This window comes from Alligator mississippiensis, chromosome 12 (genome assembly GCF_030867095.1).
Source record: "Alligator mississippiensis isolate rAllMis1 chromosome 12, rAllMis1, whole genome shotgun sequence".
Lineage (NCBI taxonomy): Eukaryota > Metazoa > Chordata > Crocodylia > Alligatoridae > Alligator > Alligator mississippiensis.
The window spans coordinates 54,675,093-54,691,962 of NC_081835.1; the positions used below are offsets into that span (position 1 = coordinate 54,675,093).

The window sequence follows — 16,870 nt, forward strand, 5'->3', positions numbered from 1 at the left end:
CATCTTAAAAGGTTTATAGCTAAGACCTTACACCTCATCATATTCCCTTATACAAAACTAGTTCCCTCTTAAGGACTCATCGACCTTTTTCCTTTACGCAAACCCAGAAACTCCGTGGTGAGGACATTAACCAGCTGCAGGCTTCAACATGCAAACTCTAGTCAGTAAGAATGTAAGGGCAGCACAGGTAAGTACCTTAACTCTGTCTTCTTGTGTGCAGGCATTTGTATTGTTGCTTACAGACACATCCCCCCTGCCCCCACATGTAAGTGTGAAGCTAAGTAGGCTTGGGAGTTAACTGCCTTGTGCCCTGAGCTGCACATAAGGCAAGCTGTACTACTGGATGCAAAGGAATCATATATTATACGGCTATTGACCAAGTTATTAAAATACATGCCTCCGAGAGAAGGAACCTCATCACATAAAAGTCTAAGTCAATAAAGATACTGGACTGTTATGACAATGAAAATAGCAGTGGTATATAAGAATAAATAAACATTGCTCGATACTGCAGGAAAGCTGTATGATATTAAACTGCATTTCTTGAGCAGCAGAGATTGCTTTATTATACAAACACGCAGAGTGGGCCGTTTCCTGATTGACATGTTCCACCGTGCAGGCTCAGATGTCTTTTAAGAAGCAGGCTTGGTTTCATTTTTAATAGGTTATTTTTAAAAATGACTTTTCCAAGCCTCCCACTGACTTGGAGACAGTAGTCTTCTCTGTGACTCCAATACCAAGGAATGCTTGCTGTGACAACATGGCAAAGAGTTTCACCACCAGTTTTTAAGAGAGAAGCCTCAGCACTACTTGACCTTCCAATTTTGTCCATCAAATGTGCCTCCAGTTTTGTGGGTGCACGCTGGTGTGGATGCAGATGTCAGAACACGGACAGATAAATTCCTGATTTATGGGGTAAAAAAAAAATAAAGCCATTTCCACCTGCTAATCAAGGTAGCTATCCATCTCATTTATGTCATTGTACCAGCAAGTCTGCCAGCACAAAATCAGAGGCTGTTTTCTTTTTCTTTTTTCCTACGGGACCAATTCTCCAGCAGGCCTCTTAAGCTGTGCCCACAAAACGTGCGAGTGAATCATTTTTGTGCATACAAAGCAGGTAATTGTGCTCACAAATCAGTATTTGCATATGCCACAGAAAAGGAACGCTCTCATAAATGTTACCAGGGCTGATCAGGGAAGCTAGTGAAAAAGCAACACTCATTGATTTTACGAGAAGGTATCATAGTGTGTAGTACAAATAGGAGACTTGGCAAATGCATACAAAATGCTTGAGGAACAGAGATAGAGTTGAGTCCAACTCCACACACACACACACACACACACACACACACACACACACAATCCCTCCTTATTCTCAGCCTAAACCGTGTGCAGCCATTCAGTCCTGAACGCAGTGAGAATCTGCCAACAAGATGGGGCACCTTGGCATGCAGCCTCTTCAACAGAGCAGCAGCTCTCACTGATGTAGGTTTTGCTGCACAATGGGCAGCGCCGTCTTTCAGAAGAGGGTGCCTGAATTGCCACAACTGATCCTTGTGGGTGTCCTCCAGGCAGCCTTGGAGCCAGTCTTCATCCCAACTACAGAATATTCAGAGATACGGGTGGGGGTAGAACTTGTAACTTAAGCTCTCTGAAAACAATCCAGCTCCCCAAAACACGTATGCCATGTGGCATTAGACCAGCAGAACAGAAGAACCTCCCCGCTCCCGCCTTCCAGTTCCTAACATCAGTTTGGCAGTAGCCAATGAGTCTCCTATAAAACACATGGCAACCCAAAAGGTGGATGCTGGGATATAGTTATTGTTATAGGCAGGGCTAGTTTGCCTTCAAAGTAAAAGCCGTCTGACTTTCCTTTACACAAAACCATCTTCAGTTGCTTTGCCAAACTTTAACAAGTCGGGGGTGAATTTCTCCAAGCCAGATGTCTGTCTCAGGCTGGCTTTATTAATTTATTTTCTCCTTGAAACATTTCAGCCCAACCATTTCCAAGACCAGAAGCTGGGGAGAAACAATATCATTTTGCTCGTGATAAGAATCCTGGTGATTTGGTTTTTAAGCCTTAGCACCTACATGCTTTGAAGCACAGTCTTCAACCATGGCAGGGCATGGCTTTTGTTTTCTTTTCTGTCCTAGTGAAAAGCTGCGTGGAGCTGGCCAAGTTGTAAGCATTTGGAAAACGATGGTGAGTATATGCTCAGAAGAGATGTCCTCAGCCCTAGCAGCTATGTGCTCTGAAGTTTCCATCCTTATGGAGCATGCTCAGCCTCTTTCAGGTCTCAGCACTGACCATGCTGCATGCATGCCAGCCCTGCATAGTGACAGCAGTCTCCCACCAAGGGTTACAGAGGCAAAGCCAGTCTTCTCCCCTTCGCAGCTGCTCCATGCCTGCATGGCACTGGGCATGAAGCCAGTTTCAATACTACCCTCAGTGACCTCTCCACTCTGTCCCCAGCAGCGTGGGGGAGAAAGCTGCCTGTTTCACATGCAGAGGTTACTAAAGCCAAGCCAGGGAGGAGGGAAAGACATAGCCTGAGACAGGGAGACTGGGATTGCAAGGGGGAGGGCTGGTTGTTGCTGGAAATGGACTGGTTGTTGCTGGAACAGAGACTGGAGGGCTGGAGAATGGGAACAGAAGGCAGGAGGGACAGGGCTGATAAGCTCAAGTGAAGTTATTTGCTGGGCAAAAATCTGCAAGAGGTTGGGGAGGGAATGGGATTAATGAGAAACCTGCAGACAGACACAACAATTAGCAGCCAGCGTGGGAAGATAAGATAAAAAACAGATCTCGTGGATATGATAATGTAATTTAATACTGTAGCATAATGCATACGAGGGCTGAATCAAGGTGGCACAAGCAAACTAAAGCTGGCATTTCCTAAAGTTTCAGGGTTTAACTTTGCAACCTGAAGAATATTGCTGCATTATGGTTTTTTTGTGCACTTCATTATATGTACTGCAGCAAAACTTAACCCAGTCTCAGTCATGGATCCAGACTCTGATATGCTGTTCCTTGGGCAAAATGCTGGTCCCTAACCCCAAAGGCTACTGGGACTTGAAATGCACCAGCTAGATGCAAGTACACTGCTGTCCTCTGCAAGATGGACTGACAGAGCTGCTTGTGTACGTGTGTCATAGTCCCTTAGTGCTGCTATAGCTATAGGAAAGAGTCCCCCTTCTCTCCTGTAGAAGAAGCCTGTCTTTGGGAAAGAAGAACCTGGATTGTGTCTCTGCATATGACCAGAAACCATGGGATGCGGCAAAACCTGTGATCCTGCTCCAGGTTAGGGCTTCCTTGAACAGGGAGGGAAGAGTTCAGACCCAGTTCTTCTACTGTGTTATTGTGGCTCCTTGGGCCAAACTAACCTCTCTTCACTGCCTCAGTTTCCCCATCTGTAAAGTGGAGATGACAGCACCAAGCTCCCACACAAGAAAAAGTCTTAACATATGCCTGCAAAGCACTTTGCGACCTTCAGAAAAGAGTCACTGCAAAAGGGCAAAGTGGTATCACTAGACATGAGGCTCCCTCATGCAGTGTGAGTCACACTCCCTCCTTCCCTTACATCTAACCTCCATGTGCTACAATAGGGCCCTGTGTCACATCAATTCTCCAAATGGTTTGGAGAGGACAGGATGGAAGAGGCCTCCTGCAAGCCATCACTTAGGATCCAAGCAGTTTATAAAATCCATGACCCCAAAAGTTTGAAATCCAGGCAAGATATATATTTCACAGTAAAACACCAGGACTGTCTTTCTTGCAGTAATAAAATGCCAGCTAAAGGGGGTGGTGGCCAGGAGGGAAGGGAGGATGGAACAGGCCACAACAGCATAAAAACTAGGTCTTCTTCCATATGCTGGTCCTGAAACCCTTCCCCAGGCATGGACCTTCTGGCTGAACAGCCCTGTAACAGAAATATTGTGCAAGACTGATAGAAGTAATAGGGGCTCGAGTTCTGGGTGGCCCAACCTGAAACCTTAAAGGAGAAGGGGATGGAGGGGGGAATATTCTGACTTGCAGAAGAGTGCTAAGCGCAAACATCCTGCTAAGATGCCTCAAAGTCACTCTCAAAATCACCAGTCAAGTTTCAAATTTTCAGCTAGTGTCTTTCCAAAAAAGTCCCAACTCAAACCCTGATTCTCAAACTGGTGTGGACAGGAGACAGAATTTGCACTGCCACCTCTCATCTCCCCTGGCTGTGAAAAAAAGTGGGAGAGAGGAGGTTGATTTAAAAAAAAAAAACAAAAAAACTCGAGGTTTCCAACAGCAGGGCCCAGATCAAGGCAGCTCTACACTTAGCTCACTTCACTCTGCCTCCAGGATGTAGCACTGAAAACCAGCTCATTCCAGGGCTCTGGGGAGAGAACATATGTGCTGCAATATGTAAGCACAGTGGGGCGAGGCAAGAACAGCATGGGAGGTTTAAGAATAGAACTCGTCTCCGTAGCAGGTCCAGGTGCTCAGACACTGCACGCCAGGTCTGTTCCCTCACTCTTTCTGGTCGAACTGCTCCCATGTCTTCATAAGCTTCTTGCGATTCAGCTTAACAGTATGGGCAAGGGCTGAGCTGATCCATTCCTACAGATCATGTCTAGGAAAAGCCTCTTCCAGGGCTCTCTGATGGATTTATTTCTACACTCTTTGCTCTCCAGATCAGTAAAACAGCAAGGTACAGGATAGAAGATCCTTGGATCAATGGGTCCAATTGATGTCTCCCGCTCCTCAGCCCCCACCATGGATTTCTATCACCCTGTCCCATTTTGGATGGTGTGTGAGTGGCATCCTTAGCAAAGGCAGCTGGTAAAGGGGGAATACAGCATGACGGTGGAGCAAAGCCCCCCCGAGATAGCACACACCGCACATACAGAGCAGGCACGGCTCCATTCCCTGTAATTAAGTTTTGTTGCATTGTTAAAGCATGGGGCATCCAGCAAGGGGAAGCAGCTGCTCCAACAAGCCAGAGAAACGTGGGATGCAGCAGCTGGACAGATGCAGCACGTAGCAGTCCCTCGCAGCAAAGACTGCTCAAGGATTAAACTAGCCCTTTCGATGCCAAGGACAGCATGGAGCTTGCAAATGGAGCTTCAGGGCTGCTTCTGACAGGGAAATTGCATTCTGCCTCCAAAGGCTCTTCCTGCAGTCTCAGCAGGACACCAGGGTCTTTACTTTCTCCTCTGAGCAGCCACGGCAGTGTCAGCAGGGTATTCCCATGGAGCTGCCTCCCCATTGCCTCTCCAAACCTGGCTGTGCTGTACTGCTCGCTGTACTGATCTCTGTGTACAGTAGTGTATGGAGGGGACTGGGGTATTTGGAGAAAATCCTGTGTACATATCAGTCCTTCTTATTACTCTCTCCACATTTTGGTGGTAGGAGGAGTCCCGGGGGGTGGAAGAGGTAGCTGTTCACTCCCTTCTCCCTGGAAAGCTGAGTGATACTGAGCACTTGTCTACCCAAGGAAAATGACCAGAATAAATTATTCCAATTTCTCCATGCAGAAACCTTGCTGGGGTTCTCTCACCCCAGCCGTCTTTCCAGCCCAGAGCAGGGGGGCTGGACCCGATGATTTCACGAGGTCTTTTCCAGCCCTAAACTTCTATGAATGTGTGAATCCCTGAGAAAAGGTACTTCCAAATGAACATGGTCCAAAACACAGCAATGTATCTATTCAAACAAGCGTGGCATCAGTATTTCCACTGCTACCACACCCCCAGGACCATGTGGGGCAGGAACTCCTTGAGAAACGAGGAAAGCAAATCAAAGTAAAATAGCTCCACTCCAATTCTGTACCCCAGCCGCTGCTCAATGGATGAGCAGAACCGCTTCTCTGAATACAAGATGAAGCTGTTCCCGAACCCCAGACACTTCACTACGGGGGTACCAAAGTAGCAGCAAGAACTCAACAGACACTCTGCAGCAGCAGAGCACTGGAAAGTGCCCTAAATTAGAAGGTTTTTGACAGCTAATGCTAGTTATGTCTCCAGATACAATTCATCCCTTAAACACCTGCAGCAAAAATCAGCACTAACCACATGCAGCCCCTCTGCCTAACCCTGTGATGAGATTGCCTATCACGGTCAGGCTGGGGTGACAGGAAGATTAGAAATTGCACCAGCCCTGACAGACAGACAGACACAGCCCTGTTCAGAGAGGGAAAACAAACTAACCAACCCCATACTTTGGGGAATCTCCGATGCTGAGTCACAGGGAAAACCTTTAGAGATTTAATATAGGTGCTAATAATTTAAAATTTCTTTCCTCCTTGTGTGCTGCAATTATAGGACTGGGTGGAGCTTCAACAAGCTTTCAAAATCCATCCGGTGCCTCTCCCTTGGTCCTACCAGCAGAAATGAGAAAAGAAATTCCTTTTGAGCGGCTGCAAATTTTCACATTTACATGTACCAAATAAGTTCCCTCACTGCAAAGGAGACCAGGAGTGAGACAGAGATGGTGTGAAGCTTCTTGCCCTGAAAGCCAAGGGTTAACATATGCAAGTTATTTCCCTGCTAGGAGTCGAGGTCATTTGCATGCTCTTTAGATGAGGCTCAGGCAGGAAACTACCAGCACCACTTCTTCCCACAGGAGCCAAGAAGGCACCCCAGGGAGAGATAGCAGCTCTCTCTGAACTCTGTGGAGGGCACCGCAGGCCCCCTCATTATGAAAAACAATCATGGCCACAAAGTCATCTTCACAGGCAGGGCCCTGCTCCCTCATTATCTCTGCTAGCAAAGGAGGTGTCAAGGAAAAGTGACCTGATAAGAAGTTTTCAGTTGGTCAGGGCTAGGGATTTATTGGCTCAAGGGTTTTTTATGACATTTTCCCCCATGCCTCATCTCTTTTTCTTTATCCGCTGGATGCAAAATTTTCTTTTAAATGTATGGATAACACCAGGCTTTGGGACCAATTTTTCACTGTACCTTGGAGCAATTTGAGGGGACAGAGTATGATTCTGAAAGCTTGTCTCTTGCTCAGCGCTTCCTATCCGAGCGGGGCTGCAACCCACACCCCAACAGCAGGATGCAGCTACAGTCTGACGCAGAAGTCTATTCAGGTGCTGGACGATTCAAGAGCAGCATGACTCTTTTCTTACGTGCTAACCAGGACAGCAAGCGAAGTTGCCCGTTTCAATAGGGAACTAGCCCTGGACTATGACCCCTAAGCAGCACTGCAATACAAGCGGACCATTTTTAGGTTAGGAAAGTTACTGCCCCTGTCCCTAGCATGGAAGTAGAGAGATGCAAGAGAGATCCTTGCTAATTATATCACTCTGTAAGAGTAATACCAAACTGACAAGCTGGTACATCAATTGTTATGGCTTATAAAGGTCAGCATAACCACTGGCACAGAGCCCTTTAACACCAGGCTAAAGTGTAGGTAGGCAGAGCATGCTCCACATTGTGTAGAGAAACCTCCTTCATTTGTCAGATCTCACATGAAGACCACCCTTCCCAAGTATTCACTCACCGGTCTCTTGATCACAGAGCTGCTCACAGGCATCTGTAGTCCTCTGTCCACAGAGATCTCTCACCCAAGGAGACGTGGCATTAATCTGATAGTAAAGGGACAGCTTGGCTGGATTTAACCAATCGGAGATGTCCAGGTAGCTTCCCTCACTCACGACAAAACTGCTTCCTGGGTTTAAGAAAAACAAAAAACAAAGGGAAAAAACGTGTATAGCCAGAGGTTATATGGACTTCATGCATTTCAAGCCAAGGCTGGGGCAGGGGGGTCTCCAAATAGAAGAGGATGAGAATCCTCAGAGGAAGTCCTGAAAGATGAGCATGGACAAAGCATCATCATACCAGTGTGCAGCTTAAACCAATCACTTAGACAAGGCACTCTTTTGCTAAGGGAAACACTTGCAAACACCCTGTATATTATGTCAGATGCAACTGTGTTGGAACAGCTCCTTTTATGTCAACACCAAAAATGACCCACATTATCTCCCCTGGGTTTTCCAGAAATATTCTGGCCAAGAATACTTTCCAATCCTACTTCATGTTCCCTTCCATGCTACTTGCTGGAGGGAAATACTTGCCCCAGTGAGACTGCATGCAGTATGTCAGGTGAGCAGAAGCCGATTCTCTTTGCAGGATTGTTCATAAGATTGAGGAAGAGGGTATTTTCACTTCACTGTACCAAATTCATCAATATTAAGACCCACCCAAAGAATCTGAATCAGCTGTGAAGCTCACTTCCATATGAACACATCCATAAGAGGAAAGGTGACCCAGTATGTAGGGTACTACCCTGGAACTCAAATGATCTGGATTAAATCCTGGCTTTGGTTAAGAATGGACAAACTATCCACCATGCTCTACCCACTGCATGCCTGTAAAATGAGTGGTATGTGTGAGTGGTATATATGAGGGTGACATGGGCCTTGTAGCAGTCGCATGAGCCCTTCTCCTTGGTCAAGGCAAATCCACTGGCCCAATAAAACACATCCCCATAGGAGAAATCTAGATTCAAAGAAACTTCACTTTCTCTCTCTTCCTCCTGAGATGTAGAAGTGATTTCCTGCCAAAACCCTTCTCAAGAAATCTGAGATTTCTTTATTTTTTTAAATGTCTTTTTCCCCCCACTGGCTGGATGGAATATGCATCATCTAATTAGCCAAATAGATTTTCAGTTCAGCCCAATCATTTCCTTATCTAGCATCTAAAGCCCAGCATTGCGTGGGGGATTTGCCGACACAGAGGTCCTCATTAACTCTGATCTTCAATTACATTGATTATAAGACTGCTGCTGTAATAGTGCTGCATAGATCAGAGGTGAGCTCAAAAACCTCTGCCAGGAAGTGGCATGTTATATGTTTCTGGGTAGAAGCCACTAAAAACAGGTCATGGAGGCCAATGGGAGAAGACACCTTCGAAGAAAAATGGACCCTGAGCACTGCATGACAGACCTCAAGCTAATCTGTTTCTTCCAATGTTACCTTAAAAGATGAAGGTTATGAACCAAACATTCATAGCATTTGAAGCTAAGTGACTATGCAGACTGCAGCCCCATAGTTTACTTGCAGCATGGAAGACTCACAAAACTTAGTACCCAACTCATCCTTTCATTTTCTTTAATATTAGGAGGTTTTAATCCTCTCATTTCCCATTAGCCCTGATGGAAGTCAAGTGATTAAATCAACAACTACCCCACATGAAACTGCTTGAAAATTAGAAGTTAATTGCCATTTACTGAGGATCATGAAGGATCAGTGAGAAGCAACTTTTCTAAACCTCCTTTCTCTTCATACCACATAGCCAAGATTAAAAAAAATAAAAATAAAAAACTTAAACACCTAAATAAGTGGCCTCAGTTCTCAGCACCTCCAGCTCATCTAAGGGAGATTCTGAAAAGTTAGTTACAAGAGCTGTGCCTATACTTGCATACTGCACATTATTTTATTTATGTTTTTATGCATGCACTCGTTTATATATTCATATATGCGTTCCTAAATTACTTTATTTTGTTTTCTTTGAATGATTAAAAGCAAGGTAGCCTGAGAAACACACAAATGTTTTGCAGGAGTGCTACACGTACAATTCTCCCTGCTCCAAATGACTGAGCAGCAAAGTGGTGCACTAGTTCTTGGTGAGTCACCACTTCCACTTAGATCTCCACCTACCCAAATTTAAAATGTAGTCAAACCAACAATGACAGAAATTATATTAAAATACAATAAGCTGAGCAATGAGCAGCAAACTAATCAAGAAGCACATCAGAAATGATGAGGCACAAAAAGCTTCATTTAATAACAATCCTGATGATGATTTAAAGATTTACAGGTGCACAATCACGTGCTAGGGAACGGTGAAGAGAACAAGGACGGTTCAGAGCCCTAAAGGACTTAGGAACCCAATGCCAAATTTGGGGCTCCTTAGTGGAATTCAGCATAACATTATAGGCATAGGGTTGCTGTTCAGAGCAAGCTAAAAATAAATAAATAAATCACAGTTTTGCATTCCCTCTACAACGCAGTACTCAACTCTGATGTCAAAAGGAAAGTCTGCCAGACCTCTGATCCTGCAAGTGATAGCACAGGTTGTTAGCTGCTGTTGTGTTCACTAAAGCTGGCAGAAGTTTTCAGTGAAAGTTATTTTTTGTAAATACCAAATAAAATAAATCAGGTTTAGGGACAACAAACTGCAACTTTGCCTTGGCTTTGCTGAACTGTTTGTACAGGGGGGAAAAATAAAAACCCAATATGATGACTGAAACAGTCTAAATAGTCTAAATATCAGTATTTTCCAAGTAAAACATTTCATTTTTAAAACTTTGAAATAAACCTTTGTTTGGAAAAATCTCCTTGACGATGGTTCAATCCAGAATTAAACATGTTGTTCTGGGTTGAAGCAAAGATTTAATCTGAACAGAAATGAGAAGAAATGGAGAAAAAGGTTCTTAAAACTGGTGCCAATATCTAGTATGCAAGTCCATGCACCTCCCTCACTTCCCCCTTTTTGACTTTAACTCATGAAGTCTATAGTTCCCACAAATACCATAATCCAGGTGTGAAACCTTGGATCCAAAAACGTCAGTGGCAAATCTCCCCTTGATTGCTGTGTGGAAGGGAATTCATCTTAAACATGTCCCCATTCTGCAGTGGTAAACACCAGCACTCCAACAGACTTAAAATGCTTCCTTATCATGGGGGGAAGGAAGATTTATTCAAAAGTTCAACTGAATTCACCCTGTAGGCAGAATTTTAGGACTCAAGACGAGTCATCCATTAATGCTACATCGTCTGATTTCATAAAGAGGATGGGGGGGGGGAATAAAAATATAACAGTTCTGAAGTTGCGTGCACAGAAACTCAATAAATCAAGTCATAACTAATGTGGCTAGACTGCTGGCTGCATGAGATAGAACGAGAGGGAGAGGCAGAGGCAAAGGCAGCAGCGTGGGTGGCGTGGAGCATTTCATCATGAAGCTACATACGTCTCACAGCCCCAGACACAGCTGTTTCTCAGTTCTACAAGGTCCACAAAGACTTCAGGCTATTGTTTTGTTTGGGATTCTTCCCCTTCCTTCTCCTATTCTGATCAAAGCTAAACTGGCTAAGACAGCATCAAAAGTTCACATGTCTCATCCAGAGGTCGCCTTCAAAGTTCAGCGAGACTGTTTAAGCTTTGACAAAAGAGGTTTGAAGTTTTGACATTTCAAAAATTATTTTTTCCAGAACAAAACAGGATAAAACAGCTCAGAACAGATAGCTAACAAGGGAAAAGAACAAAGTACCCAAAAGGCAGCCAAAAAACGGCTGGCTTTTTTAACTTGCCTTTTTTTTTTTTTTTTTGGTGAGAGAGAGATCAAAAGTAACATTTTTTTTTTTAATTTCAACTTCAGAATTCATAATTTTCCCCCTTTCTTTGTCCCCATTAGCCCATTTGCTATTTCTTGGTTGGGCAAACTCCTTTTAATCTAAAATTAGCATTTCTTGTCTGAATGCCATGACAGTTCATGCTAACCCCCTTTCTTACTGCATCTACCCTTATATGGCAAGCCCCTGTATAATTAAATCTCTGCTATGGAATTCTGAAAGATGGCATAAAGAGAAGAAAAAAAAAAAGAAAAAGAAAAGCATATAGATAGGATCATAAACCCTGTTCAGTTCTATAGCTGCTAAGAATAACTCTGTTAAAGTTCTACAGAATCCTATTATTTTTATTCCTATTCAACTCTAAAGGATTTTTCCCATAAGGACCACTCCAGCCACTCTTCACTGAGCAGCTCCTCCTATGCTGATTTCAGAGAAACAGCCAAATAGATTCTACTTATGTGGCATAAGTTGACCTTAGAGACAAAACCAACGATAAAGGGTAAAAATATGTCCACAAATTCACTCAGAAATAAAATTTCCTACCCCCACTAACACATCCTATCAATGCTAGGGCCAAGCAAACATGTGAGTATTTTCAATTCAATGGCAAAAGGAAAAATACACATCCAAATATCTAAGATCAAACAAAACATTTTGTTCAGTACCAAACATTTTCTCTCTCTCTTTTTTGTCCATTTAGTTTTCATTTTTTATACTTTTGGCAAATAAATATAGTTGCATTTCCAAAAAGAAAGGCAAACCATTTCATTTCAGAAAGGCTGAAAGGAAATGTTGTAGCCTCTTTGATTTTGGGGGGGGGTCAGGAGAAGAGGCAGGGTTTTGTTTCTTCTTTCATCCAGAACTGATTGAATTTGACCTGAATTCCCAAATAGTTTCAGCAGAACCAACACTGCAGTTCCCCCGCATATCAAACCTTTTGCCCAGTCCTAATCATCACCATCTGGAGACAGCATGTCAGTTCACATGACAGCTTCCCTGCCCTTTTCTGAACTTGGACCCTTTCTCTTCCTTGAAAGGTTCAACCCATCCCCAGGGAGATATTTCATCCTGAGTCACTCCAACTCTGGGGCTTTGACCCCTGGGCAACACTTGTGTAGAAGATAGCCATTAATTCTAGACACGGGCCCAACTGGAATGGCTTGGCCTTATTCTCACCCCACTGGGTGCTTGCCTATGCTTCACAAGCCAAGCTAGCAGCCTGGCATTCCTGGCTAGGTGGCCCGCCCAAACTCTTTTCAAGACAGGATGGGTGAAATGGGCTAGCAGAAAAAAAGAGAACGTTACAGAATCTGAAGCCTGTCAAAGGGATGATAAAAACATGATGTACGTCAGTCTGCAGAACCTGATAGCTCCCCATGCAAAAAGTGTTCGTGCTGCAAAGCAGTCTTTGCATCCCTTTGATCCATGCTGAGACAGCTTATAAATTGATGTTAATATTTAGAGTGAGTACCTTGTAACACTGCAACCATTTGCTTACAGTGTTTTACAAGTCAATCGTGCAGGGGCAAAACTAAGCTCTGCTGCAAAAGCTAAGATGGCTCAGTAATTAAGAACTGGTGTGTAACCTCCTTGTTCACAGAGATGCAATGAAATTAAAGACAATCAATAAAGGTCATCCCTGTGTGTGGTTTTCTGAACAGAAGAGTGCAGTGTCCAGGTCACTTGGTATCCTGACACAGGGGAAACACTGCTTCCAGTGTAGGATGAACACAGAATTTCACGTGAGTAAAGGCAAGATCTGTTCAATGACTCTGTTCCACATGCAGATATTATCTAATGAGATGCCTAATGCAAAGTCGAGTTGGCCCTTCTAGTGCTTGCATTGGGATTGGGATAAGGTCTAAATGGGGTCCTGGTTGACAAAGAAGCAGATCCCCCTAACAGGTGCCGCTGGGGGGGGGGTAATCACACAGCAAGACAGCTATACCAAGGATGAAATCCTAAACTCCATTTTGTTGGTGTAGATTTTATGTCTTCTGAAGTCAGATTATTCCATATTGCTCAAATTGCAGTCAGTGCTAACGCCAAAGGAGAGCAAGCAGCTCTGCAGATTTTGGATTTAACATTTGATATTCATTTTATATGCAGCTGCATGCACAGGGCATGTTGTGCACACAAGAGTGAATGTCTGAGTCTGGGTCACCTCTCAGGGCTGCGAAAGACAGAGAGAGAGAGATGTTGAAAGCAAACAATTTAAAGCAACACATTTAATTAAAAACAAAATGAGAAGTTGTTGCGAGCCCAACGCAGCAGCCTGCAGAGCTCAGTCAATCTTCGGGGGAAATTAGCAAGAGCTACTAATAGCAGCATCCAATTCCATGAGCATCTTAGAGGAGAAAATCATGGGGGAAGGAGATAAATAATATTCAGATGAAACAATTAAAGATCAGCTGCATGACAATCAGAGAGTGAGATCATTCAGGAACAGGGGGAGAAAGCTACAGCTTAAATTTAACTGCTGCTATCCTCAAGCTGCAACTTGGAATTCAAAGTGTTGGCTTTGACTTGAAAAGTTTCACGTGGGTTCGATGCCAGGTCCCACCCTGTAGCACTGCAATTGCTGATGCCAGCTGAGCACGTGAGCTAGCAGGCCATGTCCATGTTGGCAAGTTGCCCCTCCTTTTAGCCACCAGCACAACTGCTCTGGGGCAGATGGGCGAAGTGGTAGCATACTCTATACGGAGATAAAGCCACACCAGCACAGATCACGTTCACAGAAGCTCAGTCAGTCTCCCGAGTTGTATATCAGGAGCAGCTACACTGGTAGCTGAGGTCAGGACAATTCCCTAGTGAAGGTGAGGCTTAGATGTAGGGGAGGAAAGGATGCATGAAGGATGGACTCTCTTTCTCCCTGAGTTCATGGTGGAAAGTGTAGAGGAATGGGTAGGGGAGGGCAGGAAAGGAGAAGGGTGGGGAGAAGCTGGGGCTGAAGTGGAGGCAGTGGGTCCTCTGAGCTATCTGCAAAGTGATGCCATCTTCGCCCAGGTTTACTTCCTAATCTTTATTTCCATTCATAAACCAAAGACTCCTCCTAACTAAACACAGCTCCCTCCTGCTGTCTGTGTGGTGTACAGATTCTCACCCACTTCTCCCACAAAAATATCCAGATATAAACAGACGGCCACACCGTATATAACCTCTTTGCAGGTTGTAAAAATGGGAAGCTTTAATTGATACTATATTTCAAGCTGTTGTGCAGCAAGGACGTACTCTAGGCAAAGTCCTCTAGGGTATTTTTCTCCAGCCTGGGTTTCTCGGCAAGCAGCTCCCTGTATCTCTACATTTTAAATGATTACCTACAAGAAAGAACTATTGTGAGAGCATAACTGAGGAGTGGCTAACATATTCAGAGGGGATTTTATCACTTTGACAGAGGGGTTCTTTCTTGCTATCTTTTTTCCCCTCAGCTTTGCTGCTGCTAAATGCTGCTTTAAATAATGTGTTAAGGGTCCATATCCTCAGACAATCCTCTGCATAATTTTATATTTCATAGCCTACTCTGAAATCATAGCAATGCTTTCTGGTGGTGAGGGTGAGGGTGCGGGAAAGGGTGTGGGAACAGGTGCCTCTGAGTTTCCAGTGGGATTGGCTGAAAATGTGAAGCCAGATGGCCCCGACATGGAGGCAAATGGGCAAGAGGAAGGAGGGAAACACTGACTAGGAGGTTCCCTGCATGGTACTGCACCCAAATAATTTGGGGAGGAGAAAGTGGAGCAGCTGGAATGAACAGGAGTGATCCCATCCACCAAATCCCAAGGCTGGGAGGAACGGCGGGGAGGTATCCCCCCCCAAATAAAATAAAAAAGAATCCACTGAGATTCAAGGAGACACTTGACAGCCTATAACTTCCCTGCTGAATCCAGGCACCCATCCCCACCCAGCACATCTCCCTTGGAGAGATATTAGGAGACTCTCCTTATGACCACAGGCACCTCTGACCTCTCCACTGAAGGCAGGTTCCACAATGCTGGGGGGAAGGATCATATCAGTTATTGCTGGATCTACTTTTATTTTCCAACCCATCTGCAAGGCTTAGGATGGAGAGAAAATGCCATCTTCGACCTGGGTGCTGGACTTTCTAGCCATGGCTCCCAGTATGGCAAGCTGTGGAGAGCAGGTGAGGGGCACCCATGGTGCAGGAAGGGAGAGATTCTCCATCCAGGCTTTCCCCTCTCGCCCTCCCACCCATTCCTAACCGAATTATTGTAATGCAGTTATTCATGCCTGCATGCCAGTTATATCATTCCCTGCACCCCACAGGATTGGGGCGAGCCCACTTCTGGAGCCAGTATGTTGCATTTGACCCGACTCCACAGAATGAAGGGATACAAATAAGAAAGTGCCTAAAAAGGATGTAAAAAGCAGAAAGCAGTGAAGTGCCCGTGTGATGACCCCTCTGCCTGTCCCTGCCTCAGCAGGCTTTGAAGGGATGGAGACAGATCACGCTGGGGTTTTACACTATTTGTCTGCCCTATTAAATTAAGGGTAAGCAGCTGTACAAATCAAGCACTAATTGTTCTGAGAAGGAGAAAAAGGAGCAAACAAGTGAATGTAAGAAAGAAAATGAATGCAGAGAGAAGGAAGGGCAATAAAGGTAACTGGGCTATTAATCCAGCCTGGTGCAATGCATTTGCTCTCCTTCGCTTTCATTCAGCATCTGTTTCTGCAACTCCCTTCCTGATCACTGTCACTCCACTTTGCTCTAGTGTTTCTCCTTCCAATGCCACAGCTTGCTCTGCAGGGGAAAAGCTGCTTATTTCTGAGGTCATGTGGCCCTTGTCGCTCTGCTTTCATGCAGGCTGGCTCTGGAACTGGGTATAGTGAAGTTGGCTCACATTCATTTAAAGTTCCCTTCAAAGATGTGTCTTCATCTGCTGTGAAAGGATTTTTCTCTTCAGCCTCTGCCTTTGTTTGTCTTTTCCCAGAGAGGTGAGGATGCTTGTAACTTCCTTGATCACTGGCATCTACTGAGAAACTGTGTTGGTCTAATAAAAGATATCACCTCTACCCGGAGTTCTGATTCCAGATGCTAAACAAGGGCACCTTCATCTTGCACCTGGAGCTGTCTCCAACCCATTTGCCATCCACCCCATGATCAGAGGGACTGGCTTATTCCCATGCAAATACCAGAAAGCACAGCTTGAGAAGACCAAAGCATTTATGTCTGTGGCAACATTTAAAAGCTATCAGGCATACAGCTATGGGCCATGCAGTAGGCTGCTTTAGCACGGATCAAAGCTCTAAAGGCATGTTTCAACTAAGGAAATCAGATCCAGTGTCATGCTCTCCATGTAGGAATGGTAGCACAAACCTCAAATACTGATATGTGCACCAGCTCAAGAAAGGACGTCGCTTCACTTAGTTACAACCAGGGTAAGATCACATGAGTGCAAGTCCCATCTTTCCCAAGTTTAAGGCATCTCCTTGAAAATTCAAATATAGCCTAATACAGATCAGGCCTCACTATGAAGAGGTGTTGTGCTCTCTAGTTTCCTTTTAGTCCCTCAGTGTATTATTCG

General features: G+C 44.6%; 1 protein-coding gene across 6 annotated transcripts in view; it reads right to left on the reverse strand.

The window, feature by feature from the left end:
* Positions 1-16,870, reverse strand: part of ASTN2 (astrotactin 2) — a 598,926-nt gene that overhangs the window by 343,429 nt on the left and 238,627 nt on the right. For all 6 annotated transcript variants that reach the window (XM_059715568.1, XM_059715571.1, XM_059715569.1 and 3 more), the window contains one exon: positions 7,478-7,645. In XM_059715568.1, coding sequence (XP_059571551.1) covers positions 7,478-7,645 — 168 coding nt within the window. The remainder of the gene's footprint in view (positions 1-7,477; positions 7,646-16,870) is intronic.